Consider the following 17576-nt stretch of genomic DNA (forward strand, 5'->3'; position numbering starts at 1 on the left):
TATACCACATCGATCCAATTCACTCTATTCCTTGCCCTCCTTTCACCTCCTGCATGCTCAGGCCCCGATCACACAAAATCTTTTTCACTCCATCTTTCCACCTCCAATTTGGTCTCCCACTTCTCCTCGTTCTCTCCACCTCTGACACATATATCCTCTTGGTCAATCTTTCCTCACTCATTCTCTCCATGTGCCCAAACCATTTCAAAACACCCTCTTCTGCTCTCTCAACCACGCTCTTTTTATTTCCACACATCTCTCTTACCCTTACATTACTCACTCGATCAAACCACCTCACACCACACATTGTCCTCAGACATCTCATTTCCAGCACATCCACCCTCCTGCACACAACTCTATCTATAGCCCACGCCTCGGAACCATACAACATTGTTGGAACCACTATTCCTTCAAACATACCCACTGAGATGTATAGGTATGTATATTTGCATGTGTGGACATGTATGTATATACATGTGTATGGGGGTAAGTTGGGCCTTTCTTTCGTCTGTTTCCTTGCGCTACCTCGCTAACGCAGGAGACAGCGACAAAGCAAAATAATAAATATTAATATAAATAAATATAAATATAAATAAAAAGGTGAGAACAATGGAAGTAAGGGGAGTTGGGGAGGAATGGGATGTATTTAGGGAATCAGAGATGGATTGTGCAAAAGATGCTTGTGGCATGAGAAGAGTGGGAGGTGGGTTGATTAGAAAGGGTAGTGAGTGGTGGGATGAAGAAGTAAGATTATTAGTGAAAAAGAAGAGAGAGGCATTTGGACGATTTGTGCAGGGAAAAAATGCAATTGAGTGGGAGATGTATAAAAGAAAGAGACAGGAGGTCAAGAGAAAGGTGCAAGAGGTGAAAAAGAGGGCAAATGAGAGTTGGGGTGAGAGAGTATCATTAAATTTTAGGGAGAATAAAAAGATGTTCTGGAAGGAGGTAAATAAAGTGCATAAGACAAGGGAGCAAATGGGAACTTCAGTGAAGGGTGCAAATGGGGAGGTGATAACAAGTAGTGGTGATGTGAGAAGGAGATGGAGTGAGTATTTTGAAGGTTTGTTGAATGTGTTTGATGATAGAGTGGCAGATATAGGGTGTTTTGATCGAGGTGGTGTGCAAAGTGAGAGGGTTAGGGAAAATGATTTGGTAAACAGAGAAGAGGTAGTAAAAGCTTTGCGGAAGATGAAAGCCAGCAAGGCAGCAGGTTTGGATGGTATCGCAGTGGAATTTATTAAAAAAGGGGGTGACTGTATTACTGACTGGTTGGTACGGTTATTTAATGTATGTATGACTCATGGTGAGGTGCCTGAGGATTGGCGGAATGTGTGCATAGTGCCATTGTACAAAGGCAAAGGGGATAAGAGTGAGTGCTCAAATTTCAGAGGTATAAGTTTGTTGAGTATTCCTGGTAAATTATATGGGAGGGTATTGATTGAGAGGGTGAAGGCATGTACAGAGCATCAGATTGGGAAAGAGCAGTGTGGTTTCAGAAGTGGTAGAGGATGTGTGGATCAGGTGTTTGCTTTGAAAAATGTATGTGAGAAATACTTAGAAAAGCAAATGGATTTGTATGTAGCACTTATGGATCTGGAGAAGGCATATGATAGAGTTGATAGAGATGCTCTGTGGAATGTATTAAGAATATATGGTGTGGGAGGCAAGTTGTTAGAAGCAGTGAAAAGTTTTTATCGAGGATGTAAGGCATGTGTACGTGTAGGAAGAGAGGAAAGTGATTGGTTCTCAGTGAATGAAGGTTTGCGGCAGGGGTGTGTGATGTCTCCATGGTTGTTTAATTTGTTTATGGATGGGGTTGTTAGGGAGGTGAATGCAAGAGTTTTGGAAAGAGGGGCAAGTATGAAGTCTGCTGTGGATGAGAGAGCTTGGGAAGTGAGTCAGTTGTTGTTCGCTGATGATACAGCGCTGGTGGCTGATTCCTGTGAGAAACTGCAGAAGCTGGTGACTGAGTTTGGTAAAGTGTGTGAAAGAAGAAAGTTAAGAGTAAATGTGAATAAGAGCAAGGTTATTAGGTACAGTAGGGTTGAGGGTCAAGTCAATTGGGAGGTAAGTTTGAATGGAGAAAAACTGGAGGAAGTAAAGTGTTTTAGATATCTGGGAGTGGATCTGGCAGCGGATGGAACCATGGAAGCGGAAGTGGATCATAGGGTGGGGGAGGGGGCGAAAATCCTGGGAGCCTTGAAGAATGTGTGGAAGTCAAGAACGTTATCTCGGAAAGCAAAAATGGGTATGTTTGAAGGAATGGTGGTTCCAACAATGTTGTATGGTTGCGAGGCGTGGGCTATGGCTAGAGTTGTGCGCAGGAGGGTGGATGTGCTGGAAATGAGATGTTTGAGGACAATGTGTGGTGTGAGGTGGTTTGATTGAGTAAGTAACGTAAGGGTAAGAGAGATGTGTGGAAATAAAAGGAGCTTGGTTGAGAGAGCAGAAGAGGGTGTTTTGAAATGGTTTGGGCACATGGAGAGAATGAGTGAGGAAAGATTGACCAAGAGGATATATGTGTCGGAGGTGGAGGGAACGAGGAGAAGTGGGAGACCAAATTGGAGGTGGAAAGATGGAGTGAAAAAGATTATGTGTGACTGGGGCCTGAACATGCAGGAGGGTGAAAGGAGGACAAGGAATAGAGTGAATTGGATCGATGTGGTATACCGGGGTTGACGTGCTGTCAGTGGATTGAATAAGGGCATGTGAAACATCTGGGGTAAACCATGGAAAGCTGTGTAGGTATGTATATTTGCGTGTGTGGACGTGTATGTATATACATGTGTATGGGGGTGGGTTGAGCCATTTCTTTCGTCTGTTTCCTTGCGCTACCTCGCAAACGCGGGAGACAGCGACAAAAAAAAAGAAAAAAAAAATGTATGATTATTACATGACAGCTAGAGACTGAGTGTGAACGAATGGGGCCTTTGTTATCTTTACTAGCGCTACCTCGCACACATGAGGGGGGAGGGGGTTGTTATTCCATGTGTGGCGAGGTGGCGATGGGAATCAATAAAGGCAGATGGTATGAATTATGTACATGTGTATATATGTATATGTCTGTGTGTTTATGTATATGTATACGTTTAGATGTATAGGTATGTATATTTGCGTGTGTGGACGTGTATGTATATACATGTGTATGTGGGTGGGTTGGGCCATTCTTTCATCTGTTTCCTTGCGCTACCTCGCTAACACGGGAGACAGCGACAAAGCAAAATAAAATAGAAAAATTTATAATAATGAGTAATGGTGAGGTGCCTGGGGATTGGCAGAATGCTTACATAGTGCCATTGTACAAAGGCAAAGGGGACAAAGCTGAGTGCTCAAATTACAGAGGTATAAGTTTGTTGAGTATTCCTGGGAAATTATATGGGAGGGTATTGACTGAGAGGGTGAAGGCATGTACAGAGCATCAGATTGGGGAAGAGCAGTGTGGTTTCAGAAGTGGTAGAGGATGTGTGGATCAGGTGTTTGCTTCGAAGAATGTATGTACGAAATACTTAGAAAAGCAAATGGATTTCTATGTAGCATTTATGGATCTGGAGAAGGCATATGACAGAGTTGATAGAGATGCTCTGTGGAAGGTATTAAGAATATATGGTGTGGGAGGCAAGTTGTTAGAAGCAGTGAAAAGTTTTTATTTAGGCTGTAAGGCATGTGTACATGTAGGAAGAGAGGAAAGTGATTGGTTCTCAGTGAATGTAGGTTTGCAGCAGGGGTGTGCGATGTCTCCATGTTTGTTTAATTTGTTTATGGATGGGGTTGTTAGGGAGGTGAATGCAAGGGTTTTGGAAAGAGGGGCAAGTATGCAGTCTGTTGTGGATGAGAGAGCTTGGGAAGTGAGTCAGTTGTTGTTCACTAATGATACAGCGCTGGTGGCTGATTCATGTGAGAAACTGCAGAAGCTGGTGACTGAGTTTGGTAAAGTGTGTGAAAGAAGAAAGTTGAGAGTAAATGTGAATAAGAGCAAGGTTATTGGGTACAGTGGGGTTGAGAGTCAAGTCAATTGGAAGGCAAGTTTGAATGGAGAAAAATTGGAGGAAGTGAAGTGTTTCAGATATCTGGGAGTGGATTTGCCAATGGATGGAACCATGGAAGCGGAAGTGAATCATAGGGTGTGGGAGGGGGCGAAAATTCTGGGAGCCTTGAAGAATGTGTGGAAGTCGAGAATATCATCTCGGAAAGCAAAAATGGGTATGTTTGAAGGAATAGTAGTTCCAACAATGTTGTATGGTTGCAAGGCGTGGGCTATGGATAGAGTTGTGCGCAGGAGGGTGGATGTGCTGGAAATGAGATGTTTGAGGACAATATGTGGTGTGAGTTGGTTTGATCGAGTAAGTAATAAAAGGGTAAGAGGGATGTGTGGTAATAAAAAGAGTGTGGTTGAGAGAGCAGAAGAGGTTGTTTTGAAATGGTTTGGTCACATGGAGAGAATGAGTGAGGAAAGATTGATCAGGAGGATATATGTGTCAGTGGTGGAGGGAACGAGGAGAAGTGGGAGACCAAATTGGAGGTGGAAAGATGGAGTGAAATAGATTTTGAGTGATTGGGGCCTGAACATGCAGGAGGGTGAAAGGCATGCAGGGAATAGAGTGAATTGGAACAATGTGGTATACCGGGGTCGACGTGCTGTCAATGGATTGAACCAGGGCATATGAAGCGTCTGGGGTAAACCATGGAAAGTTCTGTGGGGCCTGGATGTGGAAAGGGAGCTGTGGTTTCGGTGCATTATTACATGACAGACAGAGACTGAGTGTGAACGAATGGGGCCTTTGTTGTCTTCCTAGCGCTATCTCGCGCACCTGAGGGGGGAGGAGGTAGTTATTTCATGTGTGGCAGGGTGGCGATGGGAATGAATAAAGGAAGACAGTATGAATCATATACATGTGTATATATGTATACGTCTGTGTGTATATATATATGTATACGTTGAGATGTATAGGTATGTCGCCACCCCGCCACACATGAAATAGCATCCCCCCCCCCCCCCTCCAACGAAGAAGCGCCAAGAAAACAGACAAAAAAGGCCACATTCGTTCACACTCAGTCTCTAGCTGTTGTTTGTAATCCACTAAAACCATAGCTCCCTTTCCACATCCTGGCCCCACAGACCTTTCAATAGTTTACCCCAGACGCTTCAGCAAGTCGACCCCGGTATACCACATCATTCCAATTCACTCTATTCCTTGCATGCTTTTCACCCTTCCATAAGTTCAGGCCCTGATTGCTCAAAATCTTTTTCATTCCATCCTTCCACCTCCAATTTGGTCTCTGACTTCTTCTTCCCTCCACCTCTGACACATATATCCTCTTTGTCAATCTTTTCTCACTCATTCTCTCCATGTGTCCAAATAATTTCAACACACCCTCTTCTGTCTCTCAACCTCACTCTTTTTATTACCACACATCTCTCTTACCATTTCATTATTTACTTGATCAAACCACCTCACACCACACATTGTCCTCAAACATTTCATTTCCAACACATCCCCCCTCCTCCACACAACCCTATCATAGTATAGCCCATGCCTCGCATGAGCTATACTATGTTACATTGTTGGAACCACCATTCCTTCAAACATACCCATTTTTGCTCTCTGAGGTAACATTCTCTGGCCCCCCTCCCCCACCTTGTGACTCACTTCTGCTTCCATGGTTCCATCCACTGCTAAGTCCACTCCCAGATATCTAAAACACTTCACTTCCTCCAGATTTTCTCCATTCAAACTTACCTCTCAATTAACTTGTCCCTCAACCCTACTGAGCCTAATAACCTTGCTCTTATTCACATTTACTCTCCACTTTCTTCTTTCACACACTTTACCAAACTTGGTTCCCAACTTCTGCAGTTTCTCACCTGAATCAGCCACCAGCGCTGTATCATCAGTGGACAACAACTGACTCACTTCCCAAGCCCTCTCATCCACAACAGACTGCATACTTGTTCTTCTCTCCAAAATATCACTAAACACAAGGACAAAGTGCAAAAGTTGCATCCTTCCACTCTCAATACCATAGGGTAAATAAGGCAGCAAATCATGTTGTTTGAATTTGAACGCTATTCCATGCTTACAGACACACATCCCCACCACAAATGAGTAATTAGATTTGTTCTGAAGATAAAACCTGATGCATGAGAGCTTTATTCTAAATGGTAATCATCAGACTTTTTAGGCCGAGACTCTAAGTAATCTTAATAAGTACACTGCTGAAAAGGTAAGTTTACTGTCTGAACCATCAAACTATGATTACATCATCCTTAATACAACCAGTGCCAGTATTAAGATGGATCAAAAAAGGCAAAATACCTCATAACTGCAAGTAAAACTAAGTCATGCTTTTCTGTTGTCACTGGTACACCAGAATCATAACAGGCTGGGCTGAAATGAATCAAGTTGATTAAAAATGGGACAAACTTGACTGCTGTAATCTTAGTTTGAAGACTTGAAGATCACTGACTCTTAACTAAGGAAACCACTGACTGAATATTTCAATTTGTTTGTTATAGATGAATTGAAGATCAGTTCAATCAAGACAAGAACTAATGCAAATCTGTTAACAGTCATCTTCATGTACATCAAAACACCAACACAATACTCTCCCAGCCAAAAACAACAGTACAAAAACCTCTCAAGAAAAGACAGCCAAGCTCTCTCTGGTTAAGATCTGATGTTAGAATGTGAATTATGAAAATATCAAGAGTGTAATGCCACCAACAGCGAGAGGGTTATGGTCATGGGGATCCATTACTAGCTATGACATGCAGATCATTGCCTGACAATTAAATTACATGTTAAAAAAGACATCATTTGGACTGCCTATCAAATGTCCTTTGACTTGGATGAGATAAGAAAGCCAGTCCCCTTAGCTTATTTGCTGTTATCAAAATAAAAGTAAATTACTTTATGATGAGCAGTCACAGTAAATTCTTCCCACCAAATCTCTCTTAAAATACTAATTTCTACTAACCATCAGACCATCGAAAAAGATGCCTACGGGTTACTGAGAAGACAGAGTCATAACCACCCTGTATTTTATCCACTGCTGTACGTAAATATTTTGCTTGTAGAAATGGTGAGGTACACTGAACAATGCACACTACACATATTTCTGTAAAAACATAAAAAAGTTAGGTACAAAGTACAGAAACCTTGGAGACTTTATGTAAAGGAAAGTAAATATTAGCACAATATTAAAAGGTCAAAGAGCATTATCAGATTATGTATTAATTGATAGGCTAGTAAAAGACACTTTTCAATGTAAAAGTGCTGAGAGGGGCAGCTGGTTGGTTGTCTGATTACTATCTTGCAGAGGCAAGGGTGAAGATTTATAGAGGAGTTCAAAAAAAGAGGAAACAATGTAGGGAAGAAGAGAGTGGAGAGAGTGAGCGAGCTTGAAAAGGAGACGGGTGAAGAAATACCAGGAGATTGAGTGTAGAATGGCAAAAGGTGAGAGCAAATGAAGAGAGAGGAGTGGGTAAGGAACAGGAGGTATTTAGGGGGGCAGTGGTGGCATGAGCAAAAGATACATGTGGCACATGAAAGGTGGACGGTGGGCAGATTAAAGAAGGTAGTGAGTGGTGGGATGAAGAAATAAAGTTGTGAGTGAAAGAATAAAGGGAGGTGTTCAGGGAGTACTTACTGGGAAGGAGTGCACATGATTGGCAGATGTATAAGAGAAAGTGGAATGAGGTCAAGAGAAAGATGTGAGGGTTGAAAAGGAGGGCAAATGAGAGTTGTGGTGAGAGAGTATCATTAAACTTTAGGGAGAATAAAAAGATATTTTGGTAGGTAACTCGTGTGTGAAGAGCGGGGGGCTGGAAATCCTCCCCTCTCGTTTTTTTTTTCTAATTTTCTAAAAGAAGGAACAGAGAAGGGGGCCAGGTGAGGATATTCCCTTAAAGGCCCAGGCCTTTGTTCTTAACGCTACCTCACTAACGCGGGAAATGGCGAATAGTTTGTAAGAAAGAAAAGAAAACTCATGTGCGAAGGACAAGAGAACAAATGGGAACAACAGTGAAGGGGGCAAAAGGGGAAGAGAGAACAGGTTGTGATGAAGTGATGATGAAACTGAGTATGTATACTCAAGGATTATTAAACGCGTTTGATGATTGAAGTGACATGGTCATGGTAGGCAATGTAAGAAGTTATGAAAAGTAGTTTGGTGAGATGAGAAGATGAGGTGAAAGCCTTCCGAATAGTGAAATGTAGCAGCAGGAGTCAATGGTACTGCAGTTGAATTTGTTACGAAAGGGGGTGACTGTGTTGCTGACTGGTTGGTAAGGATATTCAGTGTATGTATGGATCACGGTAAGTGTCTGAGGATTAACAAAATATATGTATAGTGCCATTGTATTAAGGCAAAGGGGATGAAAGTAAGTGTACAAACTACAGAGGTATATGCCTGTTGAGTTTACCAAGTTGTATGGGAGGGTAGTGAATTAAAGAGGGTGAGGGCATGTACAAAGCATCAGAATGGGGAAGAGCAGCATGGTTTCAGAAGTGGGAGAGGATGTGTGGATCAGGTGTTTGCTTTGAAGAATGTATGAAAAACACTTAAAAAAAACATAAATTTGTATGTGGTATCTATGGATCTGCAGAAGACATATAATAGGGTTGATAGAGATGTTTAGTGGAAGGTCTTAAGAATATATGGTGAAGGAGGTACGCTACCAGAAGCAGCGATAAGTTCTTTATCAAGGGTGTAAGGTGTGCATACAATGAGGAAGAGAGGATAGTAAATGGTCCCAAATGAAGGCTCATCTGCATCAGGCATATATGATGTTTCCATGGTCGTTTGTTTATGATTGGGGTGGTGAGGGAGGTAAATGAAGAGTCTTGGAGACACAGGTAAGTATGCAGTCTGTTGGGGAAGAGAGGGCCTGGGCAGTGAGTCAGCTGTTGTTTGCCAATGATACAGCACTAGTGGCTGATTTGACTGAAAAACTGTAGAAGTTGGTGACTATGCATGAAAGTTTGTGAAAGGAGAAAGTTGAGAGTGAATGTGAATAAAAGCAAGGTCATTAGGTTCAGCAGGGCTGAAAAACAAGTTAGGTGGGATGTAAGTTTGAATGAAAAAAAGTTGGAGGAAGTGAAGTGTTTTAGATACATGGGAGTGGAATTGGCAACAAATGGACCCATGGAAGCAGAAATGAGTCATAGGGTGGGAGAAGGGGCAAAGGCTCTTGGAGGGCTGAAGAATACATGGAAAGAGAGAAAGCAAAAATGGGTATGTATAAAGAAACACTAGTCCCAACAATATCATATGGTTTTGAGGCATGGGATATAGATAGGGTTGTGCAGAGGAGGGTGGAGGTGTTGGAAATGAAACGTTTGAGGACAATGTGTAGTGTGAGGTGGTTTGATCAAGTCAATAATGAAGGGTAAGAGAGATGTGTGACAATAAAAAAAATAAGGCTGATAAAGCAGAAGAGGGTGTGCTGAAATGGTTTGGCCATACAGAGAGAATGAGTGAGGAAAGGTTGACAAAGATTATACATGCATCAGAAGTGGAGGTAACAAGGAGAAGCGGGAGATCAAACCCGAGGTGGAAGGACAGAATGAAAAAGATTTTGAGCAATCGGGGCCTGAACATGCAGGAGGGTGTGAGGCATGCATGGAATAGAGTGAATTGGAATGATGTGGTATACTGGGGTCAGCATGCAGTCAATGGACTGAACCAGGGCATGTGAAACATCTGGGGGTAAACCATGGAAAGGTCTTTGTCAACCTTCCCTCACTAATTCTCTCCATAAGTCCAAAGTGTTTCAGCACATCATCTTCAGCTCTCTCAACCATACTCTTTTAATTGCCACACCTACTTACTCTATGAATACTTCATCTATCAAACCTCCTCATGCAACACATTCTCAAATATTTGATTTCCATTAATCAAACTCCTCTGTACATTTTCATGTATAGCATATGCCTTGCATCCATACAACACTGTTTGGACTACTTTATCTTCAAACATACCCAGTTTTGCCCTCCCAGATAATGATCTCACTTTCCACACATTCCTTAATGCTCCCAGAACCTTCACCCCCTCACCCACCTTGTGATTCACCTTTGATTCCACAGTTCCATTCACTGCCATGTCCATTCTAATACCCTAATTTCTCTAAACTTTCTCCATTTAAACTCACACCACAACTAACCTGTCCCTCTATACTGCTAAACCTCATAATTTTCATTTTATGCACATTTACTTTCAACTTCTTTTGCATACTCCCTCAGACTCGTACAACAATTTCTGTAATATCTCATTTAAGTCTGCTAAGAGCACTGTGTCATCAGCAAACAACAACCAACTCCTTTCTCAAGTCATTTCACCACCTACAAACTGCATACCTGCCAATTTCTCCACCCTTGTAGGTACCTCCCTCACTAACCTCTCTATAAACAAATTAAGCAACCATGGTGACATCAAATACTCATGCTGCAGACCCACCTTCACCTGAAACCACCGAATCATTTTTAGGAATATTCCAAATTTGTAAAACATGAAGCCAGAAACAGAATAATTACAAATGAATAGAGGTCCAATGTATATATACATATGTGGAATATGCCTTCATAACAGGGGATATATATATACTTCAACACATGAATGTAATGACATGTGGTAATGCAGTTATTAGGGTAGACTGTTACAACGGATTTCAAACAACAAAAGACCACTGGGGCCTAGCAAGGTAGTGTGATAGCAGAATATATCAGAAACTCATTGCTTAGTGTGGTAAAAGTAGAAAGACACAAACATTTCAAAAAGAAAAAAAAATCCTGTAAACTTTTCTGAATCTAAGGAGATGCACATAATGTCAGTCATAGATCTGAAGCAAAACATCCATAAAGTACCTATGGTAATGCTTTCAACTACTCTGACTGGTAGTTAATTTCATACATCAACAACCTTGCTAAAGAAAAAAATGCTTCACCCCATTCCAGGTAGAACAGTTGCCCAAGCATTTGCATCCATTACTTTCCATGAAATCAGATGAATCAATCTTTATATTGCTTATTAGACAGAGATTATCAGAGCTATTTATAATTTAGAATACCTGTAATAGATCACCACTTAACCTTCTCTTTTCTAAGCTGAATAGAGTTAAGCTGTTTTGTCATCTACCACAGGATGTTTCTCATTCCGGGAATCATCATGGTAACTCACCTCTGTATTCTCTACATTCTATCTACATCTTTCTTCAAGTAAGGTGACCAAAACTGAAAATAACAAAAATGGGAACAGGACAATGAACTGTAAAGAATGAGGATAATTTCCCTGGATGTATATCTAATAACCCTACTCATGAATCCAGTGAAGGATGATTATGCAGACCATAGAGGGTGAAGGGGCTGGGGAAGTGAGTCAGTTACTGTTTGCTGATGACAGAGCTGCAGAAGTTGGTGTGTGAGTTTGGGAGAGTGTGTGAAAGGCAGAAGGTGATATTAAATGAAAACAAAAGCAAGGCCATTAGGTTTAGCAGTGCTTAGGGATATGAGTATGAAAGGATAAAATTTGGATGAATGGAGTATTTTAGAGAGCTGGGAGTGGATATGGAAGTGAATGGAAACAAGGAAGTGGAGGTAAGTCATACAGTGGGTGAGGGGCAAAAATTCTGAGAGCATTAAGGAATGCATGGAAAGAGTTGTTGTTATCTGGGAGGGCAAAAATGGATATGTCTGAAGGTATAATACTCTCAACAAAGCTGTATGAATGCAAGGGATATATTATAAATGAGAATGTACAGACAATTGCAAGGGATATACTATAAATAAGAATGTACAGACAGAATATGGACGTATGTAAAGAATGAGTGATGAGAGATTGACAAAGAGGACACGTGTTGGTGTTGTAAGAGGAGGGAAAAAAGAGAGGGGGGGAGGACCACAATGGAGAAGGAAGGATTTAGGGAAAATCATTTTGAATGCTCTTGACCTGAACATGCAAAACAGTGAAAGGAAAGCATGGGATAGAGTAAATGAAACAAAGCAGTATGCAGGGGAACAATGTGCTGTCAAGGGAATGAACCAGGGTATTTGAAGCATCCAGATGACACCATAGAAAGTTGTGTGGGGCCTGGTTGTGAATAAAGGTCTGTGGATTCAATGCATAATATATGACAAAGTGGATGTCAGCAAATGAAGCCATTTCTTCATCTGTCCCTGGCACTACCTTACTGATGTGGGAAATGGCAAACATGAATTAAAGAAAAATTAATCCATGAATATTGTTAGCCCTTTTTCCTGCTTCTGTCCACTTCTACCACACACTGAGGTCACAAAAGATCATTACAACTATGTCTTTTCTCATTCACCTCTTGCAGCTTAAAATCAATACTACAGCTTGCCGTCTCTTATTTCCTACCAGTGTCTAAAATTTGAATTTCCTGATATAATTCATTTGCCACCTGACATCCCAGTCGAACAGTTTGTCAACGTCTGTCTGAAGCTTCACACATTCAGTTTTTGTTTTAATTTATTTTCCATCTTACTCTACTCTGCAAATTTAAATGTCTTACAATGAAGCCCATTATCAAAATTATCAATAAACATATATGAGAAAAAGAATTGCTGTCAGAGTGATCTCTCATGCCAGTTCCCTCCAGAGCTCCCATCAAGGGGGTGTCCAATGCTAGAGTCTCCACCTCTCTGTACCTACATGCCTCCCTCGCATACAACAATCCAAACATTCTTCCAATATTTCTCTCCCTCCAGTATTCTTCCACTCTATTTCCCTATGTCACAGGTGGTTTTCCTCACACACTAACCTTTTTAACTGTACTATCATACACTCTCCTTGGGAACTCCCAGTCTTGTACTCTTTCCACAAGCCCAAACTACCTTAAAGTACTAAATTTCACCCACTCTAATAATCCACAATTCATTCCCTTTTCATTTCCTATCATACCACATCTTTCATACACCCTTTCAATTCTTTCTGCATTCCATCTAGTCATATCACATGTTCCTCTCAGAGTCCATTTCTTGACGTATGTGAATCATTCCTTGTCCATGTTTCAGCTGCATAGGTCAGTGGTGGGAGAACTATGCTGCCCCTTAACCATCTCTTCACTTCTATACTAACACATTTACCTTTCATTATTCCAATAAGGGGCCAAATGACTCTTCTACCATGTACTGCTCTCTCCCTTCTCTCTCCTTCCATATCACCAAACGTACCCAAGAAAGCATCTTTCTTTTTTTTTGTCGCTGTCTCCCACGTTTGCGAGGTAGCGCAAGGAAACAGACGAAAGAAATGGCCCAACCCACCCCCATACACATGTATATACATACGTCCACACACGCAAATATACATACCTACACAGCTTTCCATGGTTTACCCCAGACGCTTCACATGCCTTGATTCAATCCACTGACAGCACGTCAACCCCGGTATACCACATTGATCCAATTCACTCTATTCCTTGCCCTCCTTTCACCCTCCTGCATGTTCAGGCCCCGATCACACAAAATCTTTTTCACTCCATCTTTCCACCTCCAATTTGGTCTCCCTCTTCTCCTCGTTCCCTCCACCTCCGACACATATATCCTCTTGGTCAATCTTTCCTCACTCATTCTCGCCATGTGCCCAAACCATTTCAAAGCACCCTCTTCTGCTCTCTCAACAACGCTCTTTTTATTTCCTCACATCTCTCTTACCCTTACGTTACTTATTCGATCAAACGACCTCACACCACACATTGTCCTCAAACATCTCATTTCCAGCACATCCATCCTCCTGCGCACAACTCTATCCATAGCCCACGCCTCGCAACCATACAACATTGTTGGAACCACTATTCCTTCAAACATAGCCATTTTTGCTTTCCGAGATAATGTTCTCGACTTCCACACATTCTTCAAGGCTCCCAGAATTTTCGCCCCCTCCCCCACCCTATGATCCACTTCCGCTTCCATGGTTCCATCTGCTGCCAGATCCACTCCCAGATATCTAAAACACTTTACTTCCTCCAGTTTTTCTCCATTCAAACTTACCTCCCAATTGACTTGACCCTCAACCCTACTGTACCTAATAACCTTGCTCTTATTCACATTCACTCTTAACTTTCTTCTTTCACACACTTTACCAAACTCAGTCACCAGCATCTGCAGTTTCTCACATGAATCAGCCACCAGCGCTGTATCATCAGCGAACAACAACTGACTCACTTCCCAAGCTCTCTCATCCACAACAGACTTCATACTTGCCCCTCTTTCCAAAACTCTTGCATTCACCTCCCTAACAACCCCATCCATAAACAAATTAAACAACCATGGAGACATCACACATCCCTGCCGCAAACCTACATTCACTGAGGACCAATCACTTTCCTCTCTTCCTACACGTACACATGCCTTACATCCTCGATAAAAACTTTTCACTGCTTCTAACAACTTGCCTCCCACACCATATATTCTTAATACCTTCCACAGAGCATCTCTATCAACTCTATCATATGCCTTCTCCAGATCAATATGTGCTACATACAAATCCATTTGCTTTTCTAAGTATTTCTCACATACATTCTTCAAAGCAAACACCTGATCCACACATCCTCTACCACTTCTGAAACCACACTGCTCTTCCCCAATCTGATGCTCTGTACATGCCATCACCCTCTCAATCAATACCCTCCCATATAATTTACCAGGAATACTCATCTATTATCATATTTAAATTTTACCATAGTTAATTGCTGTTTCCTGCATTAGCGAGGTATCACAAGGAAACAGACAAATAATGGCCAAACTACTCATATATATATATATATATATATATATATATATATATATATATATATATATATATATATATATATATTTATTTTATATTTATTATTATACTTTGTCGCTGTCTCCCGCGTTTGCGAGGTAGCGCAAGGAAACAGACGAAAGAAATGGCCCAACCCCCCCCCCATACACATGTATATACATACGTCCACACACGCAAATATACATACCTACACAGCTTTCCATGGTTTACCCCAGACGCTTCACATGCCTTGATTCAATCCACTGACAGCACGTCAACCCCGGTATACCACATCGCTCCAATTCACTCTATTCCTTGCCCTCCTTTCACCCTCCTGCATGTTCAGGCCCCGATCACACAAAATCTTTTTCACTCCATCTTTCCACCTCCAATTTGGTCTCCCTCTTCTCCTCGTTCCCTCCACCTCCGACACATATATCCTCTTGGTCAATCTTTCCTCACTCATTCTCTCCATGTGCCCAAACCACTTCAAAACACCCTCTTCTGCTCTCTCAACCACGCTCTTTTTATTTCCACACATCTCTCTTACCCTTACGTTACTCACTCGATCAAACCACCTCACACCACATTGTCCTCAAACATCTCATTTCCAGCACATCCATCCTCCTGCGCACAACTCTATCCATAGCCCACGCCTCGCAACCATACAACATTGTTGGAACCACTATTCCTTCAAACATACCCATTTTTGCTTTCCGAGATAATGTTCTCGACTTCCACACATTCTTCAAGGCTCCCAGAATTTTCGCCCCCTCCCCCACCCTATGATCCACTTCCGCTTCCATGGTTCCATCCGCTGCCAGATCCACTCCCAGATATCTGAAACACTTCACTTCCTCCAGTTTTTCTCCATTTAAACTCACCTCCTAATTGACTTGACCCTCAACCCTACTGTACCTAATAACCTTGCTCTTATTCACATTTACTCTTAACTTTCTTCTTCCACACACTTTACCAAACTCAGTCACCAGCTTCTGCAATTTCTCACATGAATCAGCCACCAGCGCTGTATCATCAGCGAACAACAACTGACTCACTTCCCAAGCTCTCTCATCCCCAACAGACTTCATACTTGCCCCTCTTTCCAAAACTCTTGCATTTACCTCCCTAACAACCCCATCCATAAACAAATTAAACAACCATGGAGACATCACACACCCCTGCCGCAAACCTACATTCACTGAGAACCAATCACTTTCCTCTCTTCCTACACGTACACATGCCTTACATCCTCGATAAAAACTTTTCACTGCTTCTAACAACTTTCCTCCCACACCATATATTCTTAATACCTTCCACAGAGCATCTCTATCAACTCTATCATATGCCTTCTCCAGATCCATAAATGCTACATACAAATCCATTTGTTTTTCTAAGTATTTCTCACATACATTCTTCAAAGCAAACACCTGATCCACACATCCTCTACCACTTCTGAAACCACACTGCTCTTCCCCAATCTGATGCTCTGTACATGCCTTCACCCTCTCAATCAATACCCTCCCATATAATATACCAGGAATACTCAACAAACTTATACCTCTGTAATTTGAGCACTCGCTCTTATCCCCTTTGCCTTTGTACAATGGCACTATGCATGCATTCCGCCAATCCTCAGGCACCTCATATATATATATATATATTATATTTATTCTATTTACTTTATTTATTTTGCTTTGTCGCTGTCTCCCGCGTTTGCGAGGTAGCGCAAGGAAACAGATGAAAGAAATGGCCCAACCCACCCCCATACACAATGTATATACATACACGTCCACACACGCAAATATACATACCTGTACAGCTCACTGTACACATATATATACACACACAGACACATACATATATACCCATGCACACAATTCACACTGTCTGCCTTTATTCATTCCCATCGCCACCTCGCCACACATGGAATACCATCCCCCTCCCCCCTCAGGTGTGTGAGGTAGCACTAGGAAAAGACAACTAAGGCCCCATTCGTTCACACTCAGTCTCTACCTGTCATGCAATAATGCCCGAAACCACAGCTCCCTTTCCACATCCAGGCCCCACATAATTTTCCATGGTTTACCCCAGACGCTTCACATGCCCTAATTCAATCCACTGACAGCACGTCAACCCCGGTATACCACATCGATCCAATTCACTCTATTCCTTGCCCGCCTTTCACCCTCCTGCATGTTCAGGCCCCGATAACACAAAATCTTTTTCACTCCATCTTTCCACCTCCAATTTGGTCTCCCACTTCTCCTCGTTCCCTCCACCTCCGACACATATATCCTCTTGGTCAATCTTTCCTCACTCATTCTCTCCATGTGCCCAAACCATTTCAAAACACCCTCTTCTGCTCTCTCAACCACGCTCTTTTTATTTCCACACATCTCTCTTACCCTTACATTGCTTATTTGATCAAACCACCTCACACCACACATTGTCCTCAAACATCTCATTTCCAGCACATCCACCCTCCTGCGCACAACTCTATCCATAGCCCACGCCTCGCAACCATACAACATTGTTGGAACCACTATTCCTTTCAACATACCCATTTTTGCTTTCCGAGATAATGTTATGGACTTCCACACATTCTTCAAGGCTCCCAGGATTTTCGCCCCCTCCCCCACCCTATGATTCACTTCCGCTTCCATGGTTCCATCCGCTGCCAGATCCACTCCCAGATATCTAACACACTTTACTTCCTCCAGTTTTGCTCCATTCAAACTTACCTCCCAATTGACTTGACCCTCAACCCTATTGTACCTAATAACCTTGCTCTTATTCACATTTACTCTTAACTT

The 17576-nt window shown here is 42.0% G+C and overlaps 1 protein-coding gene across 4 annotated transcripts in view; it reads right to left on the reverse strand.

Annotated features, from left to right (window-relative positions):
* Csas (CMP-sialic acid synthase) overlaps window positions 1-17576 on the reverse strand; it is a 120181-nt gene that overhangs the window by 53444 nt on the left and 49161 nt on the right. For all 4 annotated transcript variants that reach the window (XM_071657388.1, XM_071657398.1, XM_071657409.1 and 1 more), the window contains exon 4: window positions 6976-7116. In XM_071657388.1, the coding sequence (XP_071513489.1) occupies window positions 6976-7116 (141 nt within the window). The remainder of the gene's footprint in view (window positions 1-6975; window positions 7117-17576) is intronic.

This window comes from Panulirus ornatus, chromosome 4, assembly GCF_036320965.1.
Source record: "Panulirus ornatus isolate Po-2019 chromosome 4, ASM3632096v1, whole genome shotgun sequence".
NCBI lineage: Eukaryota > Metazoa > Arthropoda > Malacostraca > Decapoda > Palinuridae > Panulirus > Panulirus ornatus.